General features: G+C 53.9%; 1 protein-coding gene across 10 annotated transcripts in view; it reads left to right on the forward strand.

Moving 5' to 3' along the window:
• Nucleotides 1-13,167, forward strand: part of ARHGEF10L (Rho guanine nucleotide exchange factor 10 like) — a 191,178-nt gene that overhangs the window by 113,615 nt on the left and 64,396 nt on the right. For 8 of the 10 annotated variants that reach the window (XM_073316338.1, XM_073316330.1, XM_073316328.1 and 5 more), the window contains 9 exons: nt 120-197; nt 1,486-1,665; nt 2,880-2,996; nt 4,175-4,267; nt 6,274-6,447; nt 9,349-9,494; nt 11,023-11,037; nt 11,317-11,498; nt 12,960-13,075. In XM_073316338.1, coding sequence (XP_073172439.1) covers nt 120-197; nt 1,486-1,665; nt 2,880-2,996; nt 4,175-4,267; nt 6,274-6,447; nt 9,349-9,494; nt 11,023-11,037; nt 11,317-11,498; nt 12,960-13,075 — 1,101 coding nt within the window. The remainder of the gene's footprint in view (nt 1-119; nt 198-1,485; nt 1,666-2,879; nt 2,997-4,174; nt 4,268-6,273; nt 6,448-9,348; nt 9,495-11,022; nt 11,038-11,316; nt 11,499-12,959; nt 13,076-13,167) is intronic. The other 2 variants (XM_073316329.1, XM_073316337.1) reach the window with 1 other exon arrangement.

Consider the following 13,167-nt stretch of genomic DNA (forward strand, 5'->3'; position numbering starts at 1 on the left):
GTGTGATGTGGTGCTAAGTGTGTGTGTGTGTGGGTGTGTGTGTGCGAGCGTGCGCCCACGTGCTGATGGAGGGGGCTCTGCACCCGTTTCTGACCGTAACCCTGGTGTGGGTGTTGCAGGTGGTGCGGCGTCACATCCTGGGCTCCATCGTGCAGAGTGAGCGGAGCTACGTGGACTCGTTAAAGCGGATTCTCCAGGTGATGCCAATCTTAAGACCACCTGAGTCACCCACCCTAGCGCAGACAGACTACAGACTTCCGTGACTGGGAGGGGCGGGGAGGATGGGATAGACGAGAACGAACCCCCATCCCATTTAGAAATAGAATAGGGAAGGACATGGTTGGGGGGGACCTCAGTGAGACTGGTTTCTAGGTAAGATGGTGGAATAGCAATGGCAGTCTCTGGACTTGACTACCTGCCAGGTGGAGCGGAGCCTTGACTCTACAGTGCTGTGGGACTTGCTGCTGTGTTGGGCTGTAGAACTGAAGCTTTTGTTAAAGAGAACTAAGTTCCCACCAATTCTGGTTGCAAAGAGAGCCTGTAAAGAGTGTACCCTGAGTGTACCAGATGCAGGGACGTCGGCCTGAGTCTTCAGACAGCCTTAAACAATAGTGCTGAGGGGTGTGAACTGCCCCCAGGTGGGTTGTTGACTCTGAAACCTAATGACAGCAATTTAAATGGCTTTGTTAAACTGTTTCACTGCTGATCATTTAGCGGAAGCATCCAGCAAATGTGCTAATCCTGCAGTCCTAAACTAGGCTCCAGGCTCTCCCCTCCCGCCTCGGAGCCCCACGGCTGACATGACTTCAACGCACAATCTCCGCAGCTCACTGACAGTTCAGGGGCACCCTGAAATTAATCACACAACAGATTAGACAATGCAGGGAATGTGCCTTGGACAGTTTGATTCACACCCTCCCCCGCGCCCAGGGAACTCTGTGGTGCTTTTCGTTTAAAAAACTGATCCAAAGTTCCCACAAAGCGCTGCTGAGTTTAGGTCAAGGCAGTCGTGGAGCATGGAGGGCTTTGGCCAAGAGGCACGAACTCGTTAACGTTTGCAAAGCACAGGGTGGGCTGTGAACTGCAGGGGCCATGGGAACTGGGGAACAATGTGGGAAAACTGCCAGAGTGAGCAGGGGGACGAGAGAGTGTTTTAAAAATCATCAAACCAGTTCAGTGACTCTGGTAGCGCTGCTGGGAGCAGGGTCCCCTGGTGCGAGGTGCTGGACATACTTGGGGTGAGAGATAGTCCTGCTTGGAAGGGCTTAGGGGCTAATAGACAAGCCATCAAAGAGTGTGAGAGGGAGCAGCAAAATCCCGTTTTGCAGCTGGGGAGCTGAGATGTGACATTTAAGGCTGGGAAGTTCACAGGGGGACACCCAACTCATTTTGGCTCCACTGATGGGCTCTGAGTGACCGATCTGGGGTGGCGAGGGCACGAGGAGGGTGGGAAAGTCTGTTTAAACCCCCTCCTGTGGCTTACAGGATTACAGACACCCCCTGATGGAGATGGAGCCCAAGGCCCTCAGCGCCAGGAAGTGCCAGGTGGTTTTCTTCCGTCTCAAGGAGATCTTGCACTGCCATTCCATGTTCCAGATCGCCTTGTTCTCCCGCGTGGCTGAGTGGGACACCACGGAGAAAATCGGGGACCTCTTCGTGGCCTCAGTAAGAGACGCCCTTCTGGAGCGAGGTTAAGAGGTGGTGTGGTTCCCTCCCTCCTCTTCCCACCCCCAGGATGCCAAAGCCTCCTCCAGGCAGTGACGTAGGATATAAAATGCATGCTCGTCCTCTGTCAACACCCTTCTATCTGGACCTTCCCAGCAACCCCAATTCCATCCCGGGCCCCCACTCCCCTCTATAGAGCTGCCACACCCACTGCTTCCAGCTCTGGGAACCTGGTGTGTTCTGGGTTATTGCAATCGGCACAGTGTAGATGAGACCATGGCAGCGCGAAGGCCAGTGGAAGGTTTTAAGAGCAGCTGCCATAAGCTGACCAAGGAGGGGGAAGCCTGGGAGAGCACAGTTTGATTTTGCTGGTTAGCTTGATCAAATGGGGCCAGCCCACCCTGCCCACAGGAAATGCTTGGCGTCTTCAGGCAGGTTCCTAGCTTCGCTATACTAGGCCCACCTGGGCCAATGTACCGTGTATAGAACTGCATTGTGTGCCCCGGTTACTGCAGGGTAGCGAGTTAGATGGCTGCTGCACCACGGCCAATGCAGTGGTCCTTCTGTCCTCCACAGTAGCCCACGCAGCATGGGGGGCTCACCTTGTTTACGGGGGGGGGGGGGCTGGAATGTGGGTGAAGGCGTCCGGTTCTCATGGCTCTGGCTCCTTGGAGCAGCTGCCAGAGATGTGTTAAGTTCAGTTTATCTGGTCGTATGAATTCCGGCGTCTCTGACGGCGCAATCCCCGGCCCTCGCTCAGAACCCTGCAGACTTTTTAAGTGTTGACATTGGGTACGAGCCCAGATCTTGGCGGAGAACTTGAACTTGCAGTCTTCTGGCCTAGACGCGAGTGTTATCCGCTGGCCCCCATGCATTCGTCTATTGCAAGGAAATGGGAACGCCTCTGTATCACCATCCCATCTGCGGTGTGCGGCAGTCCCAATGCCCCTCTTATTCTGTTTGATGGTGGTAACCTCCTTGCAGGTTTCAATGAAAGCTCTGGGTTTCAGGATGGACTTTCTGAATGCAGATGCCTCAGGAGGGGGGCGGGGAGGGGGAGGAGACAGGTTTCCAAGCTGTGAGCCTCTGGCAGTCTGCAGTGAGCTGGCTAAGTCATGTGGGGCTGGCTTCTCCTCGGCTTTAGGTGCTAAGTAAAGAGACGCTGGATCTGACTCTCCCTTCTCTTCTGTCTGGTTATTTGTGCATGCGCCAAGTTTTCCAAGTCAATGGTGCTGGATGTGTACAGCGATTACGTGAATAACTTCACCAATGCCATGTCTGTGATCAAGAAGGCCTGTCTCACCAAGCCCATGTTCTTGGAGTTCCTCAAGGTCAGTGGAAGCATCAGGAAAGGATGCGCCTGTCACCATCTGGCAGTTGGCCTGCCTGGGGCTCTGCTTGCAACAGGGGTATCATACGGGTTGATGTTTCCCAGGAACAAGCAGAGGATGCGGATGGAGAGAAGATGCGTTTCAAACTACTTGGTGAATCGCTTAGCAAAGGTCACTCGTACCCAGGACTTTCTACCTGGCCGGTGGCTTCCCAGAGCAGTAAAGGATTGTCCCACTCTGTGTCACGTCTGCACTGTCTGATGCCTCCCTATAAACAGGGTTGGGATTCCAGAACCATGTGGGGGTCTTCACCTGCACAGTATCCATTCTGCTTGTACCGGTGGCTGCTCTTCTCTGATGAGGCTATGGTTGCTCTAATAATGCTGGCTTGTAGCCCCTATCAGCTGGCCCCGTACCTTACCCTTGCAGAATACTCATGTCATCCTTCCTCACTGGGCTTGGATTCCCAGCCCAGAATGAAGCTGGGGGCACCATCAGTTGAGTGCCACCCTCCTGAGCTCTAAGTTCAGGACGGATGCCAACGTGGTGCACGGTCACTGACCGTTCCTTCAAACCCTACCCTATTGGTACCCTACCCATCTCTTAACACTGGCATCCTTCCCTTGCCAGGCCTGTACCACGGAGACCATTATCTATTTTTTTAAGGTCAGGCTTGACAAAACCCTGGCTGGGATGATTTAGTTGGGGATTGGTCCTGCTTTGGCAGGGGGTTGGCCTAGATAGCCTCCTGAGGTCCCTTCCAGCCCTGAGATTCTATGATTCTGTGATCTGCTAATGCTGCATTTGAGTGAAGTTAGGCGGCGAGTTGCTAGCCAGAGCAGCAGTCTTGCTGCCAATGCAAACCACTGCAGGAGCCCAGGGTCCTGAGTGAAGCCGGGCTCAGAGCCATGGCGGGGGAGGATGGGTTAGTTATTCCGGCTCTGTAGCATCTCTCGTTGATCTAACCTCAGACGAGAGGGTGCGGTGGGCGAGTGAGGGAAGCATGAAAATGGAATGAGGGAGGGCCGGAGTGGAGGAGTAAAAAGCGAAGAATCCCACCCAGATCCGTGGCATGGGGTGGGTGGGTGAGGGGAGAGAGGACTAACGGTGAGGGGGTTTCTGCTCTGAGAGATCCTGGTTGAAGTGCAGGTGGTAGAGGGTTGTTCTTGTCTCGACAGAAGCGGCAGATGGCAAGCCCTGACCGGGTCACGCTCTACGGGCTGATGGTGAAGCCCATCCAAAGATTCCCTCAGTTCATTCTGTTGCTGCAGGTACCTTAAACCGGAGTCTGCTCTCTTACTGGGGGGGTGGGGGGTAATGGGACGATAGGATGGGTCCGCCGGGCAGGGAAGTGGGCTGGATCTCAGGGCTGGCAGGATGGAGACAGTCAGCCTGGTGTCTGTGAATCAGCCCCTCAGCTGGGATAATTCCACAGGAGTCAGCGAAGTGATGTTGGTTTACATCTGCTGAGTCCCTTGACCTGCTAGAAATTCGATCTGAAACCCACTCCCAGGGTCAGGAGTGGCGGAAGGTCTGTAAACATGGGGGGGCCACTGGCGCCCAAACCATAGTCCCATCCCCTCAAGGCCCCGCCCCCTGCTTGCTCCTCTCCGCCCCCGAGGCCCTGTCTCTCACCCTTATTTCCTTTAAAAAGCGATGGGGCCTTACCTCCCTTGTTCCGGCACCCCTGCCCAGGGTTTAGCCTAGGCTGGCCAGCTCCCATTGTCTGGATGTGTACAGAAGAGCTCTGTGATGGGTTCCCCCCGGAGTGCCACTTACAACTGAGATACCACTGAGCTCGCCTGACCCACCAGCCTGGGCTCTCTTTCACACTGTGGTGCTGTGACAAGTTGCCAAGCTCTCCAAGCTTGCTCTTTCACCAGCATTCACACAGGTAGGGACACACCCAGCTGTTGCTTCACACAGATGCTGAGATGGGAAGGCTCAGCTAAGGCACTTCCCAGTGGCTAAGGCACATACCCCACCCTGGAGTGAAAACCCAAAATTATACTGTCTTGCGCTGCACAGGAAACTGTACAGTGTAAGCTCATGAAATTCGCCCCCTCCCTCAATGTGGAGGAAGATATGCAACAGCTTTCTGCCCCAAGTATGATTTCCATAGTCATTTAGACAAAACAAAAACAAGTTTATTAACTACAAAACTGCAAACTGATCTTAACATACTAGATGGGTAGGATATGAATTAGCAAATTCTCACCCTGAATGATAAACAGGCTGGCAGATTCTTAAATCATAAGCTGCCTTGGCTTTCCCAGGTTTTCATACACAGGCTAAAAATCCCTCTAGCCTGGGACCATCACTTCCCCCAGTTCAGTCTTTGTTCCTCAGGTGTTTCCAGGTATGTTGTTGTGGGGAAAGTGAGGTACCATCATGATGTCATTTCCCCCTTCTATATCTTCTTCCCACTTGCTGGAAAGCTTTTTTGCTATGATCTGGGTCAAACGGTTCCCTTTGTGCAGTGCTACCTCTGAGAGGTTTCTATTGTCCACAGTTCTGGGGTAATCTTGTGCTTGTGTGCATTTCCTCAGTAAACCATTCACATTGTTTGGCCTTTTTACTGTTGTTCCGGAAAGGCTGCTTGTGGGTGTTTTTTTCAACCTCACCACGTGTTTCAGTAACACACACAAAGCCAAACTTCGTAACTTCACATACGACGATCGCACGTATCATCCAGCAAGATATGACTGTCTAGCGGATCAAGACTCTTAGAATGATACCACAGAAGGCATACTTTGTACAGAACATATCCTAATGACACGACAGTGGCGAATATTGGGGTGCCAGGGTGTCACAAGCTCCCACTCAGCAGAGGGTCTGCCATCGGGGCCCCTGAGTTCAGCACGGTGGGAGAACGAAACAAAATCAACACCTCTTCCTCCCACTTCTCTGTGCCCGGGAAACCTCCAGGCAAGGGACCTGGGCAGGGCAGCTGAGCATCCCGGGGCTGCACACTGTGCCTTGGGGAATAGTCTGTGGTGCATTGATCACCCTGGCGGCTGCAGAAAGTGTCCCTATGTGTGCGCACATGCATGTTTGGCTTGGGTGGCTGCTGCTCCCCAAATCTCTGCGCAGGCCAGGCCTGTCTAAAATCCAGTTTTTTTTCAGGAATGCTTCTTGGGGGTGACAGCTCCTCAGCACCTCTGAAAATCTGAGCACCGTGCCATCAGGGGCTCCCTCCGGCCCACAGCTTGGCCTGCCAGGGGATGATCTCCTTCCCTGGTGACTTGATTTTTCCTCCCTCCCTCTTTCACCCCAGGATATGCTGAAGAACACCCCGACAGGCCACCCGGACAGGCTGTCGCTCCAGCTCGCCCTCACCGAGCTGGAGACGCTGGCGGAGAAACTCAACGAGCAGAAGCGAGTGGCCGACCAGATTGCTGAGATCCAGCAGCTGATCAGGAGCGTCAGCGACCGCAGCAGCCTTAACAAGGTGGGGGCTTGAGCGCCTGAGTGATGGGTCTGCAGGGTGGGGCTCAGTGTCGGGGAAGCAATTGCTCTGCTTGGGAAATTCCCCTTCCCAGCTCTGCCCACTAGATGACAGTGTGTGTACGTGAATAGCTTAGGAACCCCCACCCCCAGGTGTAGCCTATTGCAGAGGGTGGATGGAAAGGGGTGGTTTTCTCCTCTCCCCACATGTTTGTTTGGAATCCATTTCTGGCAGGGCACAAAACTCTCCCTAATTTAGGAATCTACCTGCTCCGGCTGTGGCCAGGTGTGTGCAGCTACTTACTAACAGCATCTTTGCTGGTGCCGGGCAGGAAGGCACTGGTCCGGAGATGATCACAGTGGTCCCTGTGAATCTTCTCTGCCCATTCAGTTGGGGTAATGGGGAGAGAGAAAGCCTGGACTGAATATCTGAGGCCCCCAGAGAGGATTCTGCGTACAACCATGGTGTGGGAAAGACAATCTACTAGACTGGGTTGTGGCTGAAGTGTCCCTTGGCCAGAAGAATTCCCAATTTCTTTCTCTGGTGATCCGTGGTGCTGTCCTCCAGCTTACAGTGCTAGGACCAAAACGTCTTCCTTCCTGGATCCTCCCCCTGCCTTCACCCAACGTCCTTCCCATGGCTGCCTGCTGAAGTCGCTCACTATTTGTCGTTTCACCCCCATAAGCCTGCCCTCTGCAATGGAACCGTTAGTTACACTAAGTCTCTGTGCTGCGGGTGTGAGCCCAGGAGCTTCAGAAGCATCCTGGAGAGGGGCAGGGCAGGATGCAACAGTGAGTGCTCTGCAGACTCCACCACCCCTTTGTCCTCTGTTCTAATGGCCCCATTTTCTGGCCTTCACGCTACTCTTGGCAAGTTGGACGTGGCTTTGTCCTTTATCTGCTCAGCTCCACTTCTCAGGGCTGGCAAGGTAACCAGGAGGATGGTGTGGCCAGCCTGTGGCTTCTGGCCCTGAGTGTTGGCTCTTGAACAGATCTCTGGAGCCTGAATGGTGTTGTCTGAGCTGGACCCATACTCGAATCCCTCTGATTTGACCTCGCTCTCTTGCTCCGGAGCTGAACTCTGCAGCTCGTGCTCATCTCTGTTTAAAATCCATCTCAAACTTTCTTGGCTGGCTGGCATCTGCCTGGCTGTCTGCAAGGGGGCTTCTGCCAGGAAGCCTGGGCACAGTAACCAGGCAGTCTGCCTGGGCACGCTCCCTGCCAAAGGAAGGGATGGAGGCTGTGTCTTATTCAAAGTGAAAGCTCTGATTTGAGAGCACCTTGAATGCATCAAGACTTGGGGATGGGCTGTCTGTGACGTCTGATAAACTCTCGCTTTTCAGGCTGCTGTTACCAGCTCGCCCAGCCAGTCTAGCCCAGCCAAGGCCTGGGTTCGTGGCTCCTTAGCCAGCTGTGCAGACTCTCACCCGTGTGAGCACTTGGGCTGCTCCGGTACCCAGCCTTGCCATTTCAAGTGCTGCTAGGCATTGAACGGGAGGCAGGGGCAATGCACCGGTGCCCGGCACAGAGGTTCGTCTGAGCTGGCTAAGTGCAGTGACAGCCCAGCTAGGCTGAGCGGCAGTTCAGAGTGCAAAGCGGGGGAGCATTTGGGCTTAGTATGCGTGGGAAGAGAGTGAGGAGAGGGAGCCAGCTGTCTCCCTCAGCTAAGCAACCCCCTCCTCCCTAATAGATTGGACTCTACATGTTGGGGGCGGGGGACAGGTGGAGGACCTCATGGAGGGGGCAGGTTGCCAGCACAATGTAGCTCACCTGAGGGGCCATGGGGAGTTCCCTGCGGCACCCCCATCTCCTTGGCTGACCTGCGAGTTTTCCTATCTCAGCAGGCTCCTGTCAGGTGGGGCTTACAAAAGACGGGTCAAAGCAACAAGGCAGTCCCTGAAAACAGGGCTGTTACCCTGCTAACTACCTGGCTGGCAATGGGGCTCTCCTGCCTACTCTCACACGGCACAGGCTGGTCCGTGGCGAGGTGACTGCAGATGGCTGACGCAGCTCAGAGGCCACGGGGGGCAGCCCAGGTGGATGGCTGGTCTCCTGTTTCTCAGATGGGAGAAGGGGGTGTATGCCATAAGTCGGTGTGACTCTCGGCCAGGCTAACTGCCATCGTTAGCCATCCAGAAGCTGCGTTATTTCTCTGAGAGTCTCTGGTTTACACGAAATCAAAGAGCGTTGGGTGGAAATTCCCACTCCCTGCCCCCTAGTGTTTACTCCTTGAGAGAAGAGAGACTGAAACTCAGTCCCCGGGATTTCGAAATAGCCAGGGCAAGGCGTTTGCAGAACCTCATGTGACTGGGCAGCGCTGCGGGGTGAGCGAAGGCACACTCTGCTCTGCAGAGGAAATGAAAGCAAAGGGACTGATCCCGCAAAGCGGGGACTGGGGGGCTCAGAGACTTGCTGCCACGGGTTTTAAAACGTAGCGTAGATCTACCCTCAGTCGTTAGCACCGTCCTCCTTTTCCCCTCCTGCAGCTGGGCTCAGAGACTCTGGAACTGAGGAACAAAGTTCTGAGGTGGCCCCTGGGCCAGGTCTGCTGGGTTGTAGCTCAGTATGCCATTGCTGTTATGCTGTGGAGTCCTATCGGATGAATCTCTGTACAGGAGCAAATCATTACCGTAATGAATCCGTTAGGGCTGCTGTCTCTGCTTTGTGCACCGGGCCCGCTCTGAACTGCATGGCAGAACTCGGATCCTCCTGCTCGGGAAGCCCAGGCCCCTTGAGCTAAAAGAGAAACCCCAATAGCTGTTCGCAATATAGGGCCTATGACATAGAGCTGAGCAGTTCTGATTCCATTCAGCAGGGGGCAGTGATGCCCACGTGATAGGGGAACATCCTAGCTAATCTCCCTGCTCCTCTAATAAAGGACCTCCTTGCTCTTTTTCCTCTGCAGCTGCTGAATTCAGGGCAGCACCAGCTGCTGCTTTGCGAGACCCTGACGGAGACGGTTTACGGGGACCGTGGCCAGCTGATCAAATCGAAGGAGCGCAAGGTGTTCCTGCTGAATGACATGCTGGTGTGCGCCAACATCAACTTCAAGTACGTTGGCAGCGTTCATTTCCTCCCAGAGCCCGTCGTAAATGTTGTCCCTGCAGCCCTGGAGGAAGCTACAGAGATACAGTATCAAGGCTCCACGCAATGAAATGCAACTGAAAAGATGCAGGCTGACCTTTATAAAGTGCCGTCTCCGTTTTGTCTCCAGGAAAACCCTGGCATCTCTGCTGGGATTTGACATTTTTCTTTGCAGTCGTTCTAGCAACCTTGGGTCAAATGGATCCCTGGTGTAATCCCATTGGCTTCGACAGTTATACCAGTGATACATTAGGAGCCATTTGACTTTAAAATATGCCTTTGATTGCACTTCCCCAGCATTGGCAAGTTACCCAAGAGCTGCTGCAGAAAAGCTCCATTATGTGGCTATAAACGTGTAGGTGTTCTAACCAGTGAAGATGGCTCAGTAAATGGCCAGTCACTGCTGCAAACTGGGATCACCTACAGCCCTGCCCTGTCTGCCTGCAGTTATGCTGTGTAGCTTGTCTAGCCTGGATCCCCGTGTATCCTCTTACTGCAGAGTGCTGCCCTGGGTCCCCGGCAACCATAATTTCTATCCCAATCTCATTTACCCGTCATTGTTACAGCCTCTGGGTCGAGTTCCTTGGGTTAAGAGAATGCGGTGACTGAAGCCCTGTAGTGCATCATAATAGACTGGAGTAAAGATTTAAGGCTAAAACTTTTCAGTGTGGATATTGGAGGTTAGGCACTTAAAGAAGACATTGGTCCGCTCTGTTCAGCGCTGGTGAGGCCTCTGTTTTGGGTCCCGCATAGAAGTTAACATGTTAGAGAGAGACCAGAGGAGAGCAACTGAAAGGTTTAGAGAACATGACGTGGGAGGAGAAGTTAAAATAATTGGACGTGTTTAGTCTTGAGAAAAGAAGACTGAAGGGGAAACATGATAACAACCCTTTACTGTTGTCAGGAGAACAGTGGTCAGTAGTTCATTGTCCACCGAGGGTAGCACGAGAAGTAATCGGCTTATTTTATTTTATTACTTTTTGCAGCAAGGGAGATTCAGGTTTGATAGTGGGAAAGTATTTTCCCGCTCGAAGGAGAGTTAAGCACTGGAACAGGTTACCTAGGGAGGCTGTGGGATCCCCATCACTGGGGGTCTTTAAGAACAGATTGGGCAAACCCCTGTCTGGGATGGTCTAGTTTTACTTGGTCCTGCCTCAGTGCACGGGGAAGGACTGGTACTTCCAGCCCTAATCTTCTATCATTCTATGACTAGCCTGATTTCCAAAGGTGCTGAGTGCCCCTTTCAGTTGCCTGAATGTGCATTTCCATCCCTGAATCAGAACACTTTGCCCTAAGGGATTTGCCTAAGAATACAGATGGTGTCAGAGGCAGGATTTGAACTCTGGACTTCCTGCTTTCCAGAACTACTAGATCAGGTCTCTCTCTTGAGAGCAGAGGGTAGAAAATAGTGGCTGCAACACCCAGGGAAGGGAGAGAAGTGGAGGACTTGCATGCACTTGTGGTAATGACCTTTGTTAATCTTCTCTCTTTCCAGGCCCGTGAGTACAAGGTAGGCTCAGCACGTGGTCTTGTCTTTTTGCCCCATGTGTTGGGGGTGCAGATTATGGTGGATATGCTGGTGCAGGGTGTGGAATGCAAGTTTTTAAGCAAGGGAGAGGGAGCTGGGCTTGCAAATGTTTCTGCATTTTTCTGGTCTAGAGGTGTTCTCCTAGCATGACCTGACTCTTCCCTCTTGGTGCCGCAGGGTTCTGGCTTGGCTGGGGATGGGGACGTTGGTGGAGTGTAAGTGACGCTTTTTTAGGGAATAACAGACTCTCCCTCTCCACAGAGGCCAGCTGGAAATCAGCAGTCTCGTCCCTTTGGGCCCCAAGTATGTCGTGAAATGGAACACTGCCCTCCCGCAGGTGCAGGTGGTAGAAGTTGGGCAGGAGAACAGCACATACGACAAAGACAACGTGGTCATCCAGAACGCGGGAGCCAAAAAACATGCTTCAGCCAGCCAGTCGTCCAGTGAGTATCCACTCGGAGGAGGGGGTACAGCACACTGGCTTAGTGTGCTCTGTCTTCCTCTAGTCAGTGGCTGCTTTGCTGAGGATAAGAGTCTACTACTGTTACCAGCCAGTGGAGTTACTCCTGCAGCTCCAGTGGCAGAGCCCTGTTTTTAGTGCAAAAGGTTCAAGTGGGCGAGGTGGGAGGAGAGGAGGGAAGGGATAGGAGGGGGAGTGAGGGGATCTGCCGAGACTCGGTGGTGCAGCAGTTCCTATCTGATCCCTGGCCCAATCCTGGGCCCCACAGTGGCTGCTCCAGCCCCTCCGGGTCCCATCCTCGCGTTGGCCCCCAGGTGTGCGCCAGCCATATTTCCGTTGTGGGATCGTCAGTGCACACCGCCTCCCGGTTCCGCCCCCTGGCCCCAGGTTCACTCCAGTGGTGGCGGTGGGTGATTAGGGCGTTGCTGTGCAAGCTGGGTCATTCTGGGAATTTGACTGGGAAGCGCCATGGTGTTGCGGTAGAGCGTGGTGCCTTCTTCTTCATACCATTGACCCAAAAGGAGGGGTTCCCCAGCCCTTCCCTTCCCTCCCACCCCATTGCTTCGGGATCCCACACCCCGGGTGGCAGCACCCCATCAATGCTCAGCTGCTCTCTTCAGTGAGCGAACTGAGCAGCGTCCACTCTAGCCAGCACCCCCTGTGGGATGGAAGGGGAAGAATCGAGTCTTTCCTGAACCAAGAGACCTGGCCCCTGCCTCGGTGCTCGTTAGACTCAGAGCTTGGCCGAGCCCGCGACTCCTCGGTCACGTGAGGGCTAACACCGGAATGACTCCAGGCCCGTTGCTGGCTGGGCCTCTGCAGCGATGTTTTTCTGATGGCTTAACGAAACGTTGCCCGTGCCTTTTTGTTTTGGTTTGCTGGCTAGAGGGGACTTCCTCTGTGGGGAGCATTGAAACGGAAGATGTAGAAACTTCTGCAAGCAGTAAACACGTTTTGGAAGTTGCTTGTGTCCCCTGAGAGCAAGGGGCCAGAAATCGGAGCCCTTTGCTACTTGGGTTCCTGGACACCTCATTGTTCCTTCTGCCCTTAAAATACGGGGTGTCTGAAAGGCAGCCCCGCACTTAGGACTATGCTGCCCTGTGAGGTTGGCTGTGAAGAAGACACAGAGTGGTGATGGCAAAAGGGCTCCATGGAATCCCCGCTCAGAGCACGAGTGCATTTTGGCACTTGGGAAAGCCGGGGCTGGGTAGCACTGGCAGGGTCTGCGCAAGTTTTCCCCGTGCGGCCGTGCTAACGTACTCCAGTCCTGAATTCTAGTGCCCACTGCTCTTCTGTTCCGGGACAGTCTGTACGATGGGCAAATGCAAACTTACTTCCCCTTGTGAACCGAGTTGGGATTTGAAGCCATGTCTTCCAAAGTGGAAGGTCAGCTGACAAACCCACCAAGCCTCTCTGCCTGCTAATGCATTGCTTTCCTCCCAAGATAAGGTGTACCTGGGCCCTCCACGGCTCTTCCAGGAGCTCCAAGATTTGCAGAAGGATCTGGCTGTGGTGGAGCAGATAACCCTTCTCATCAGCACCCTCCATGGCACCTACCAGGTAATGGCCAGGCAGTTCCCCTTCAGTCAGTGTCAGCTCTGTCTCTCCAAGCAGATTCCTGCCAGCAGGTGTCTGGTCAGTTGGGAATGGGA

The sequence above is a fragment of the Lepidochelys kempii genome, chromosome 18, assembly GCF_965140265.1.
Source record: "Lepidochelys kempii isolate rLepKem1 chromosome 18, rLepKem1.hap2, whole genome shotgun sequence".
NCBI classification, from domain to species: Eukaryota; Metazoa; Chordata; order Testudines; family Cheloniidae; genus Lepidochelys; species Lepidochelys kempii.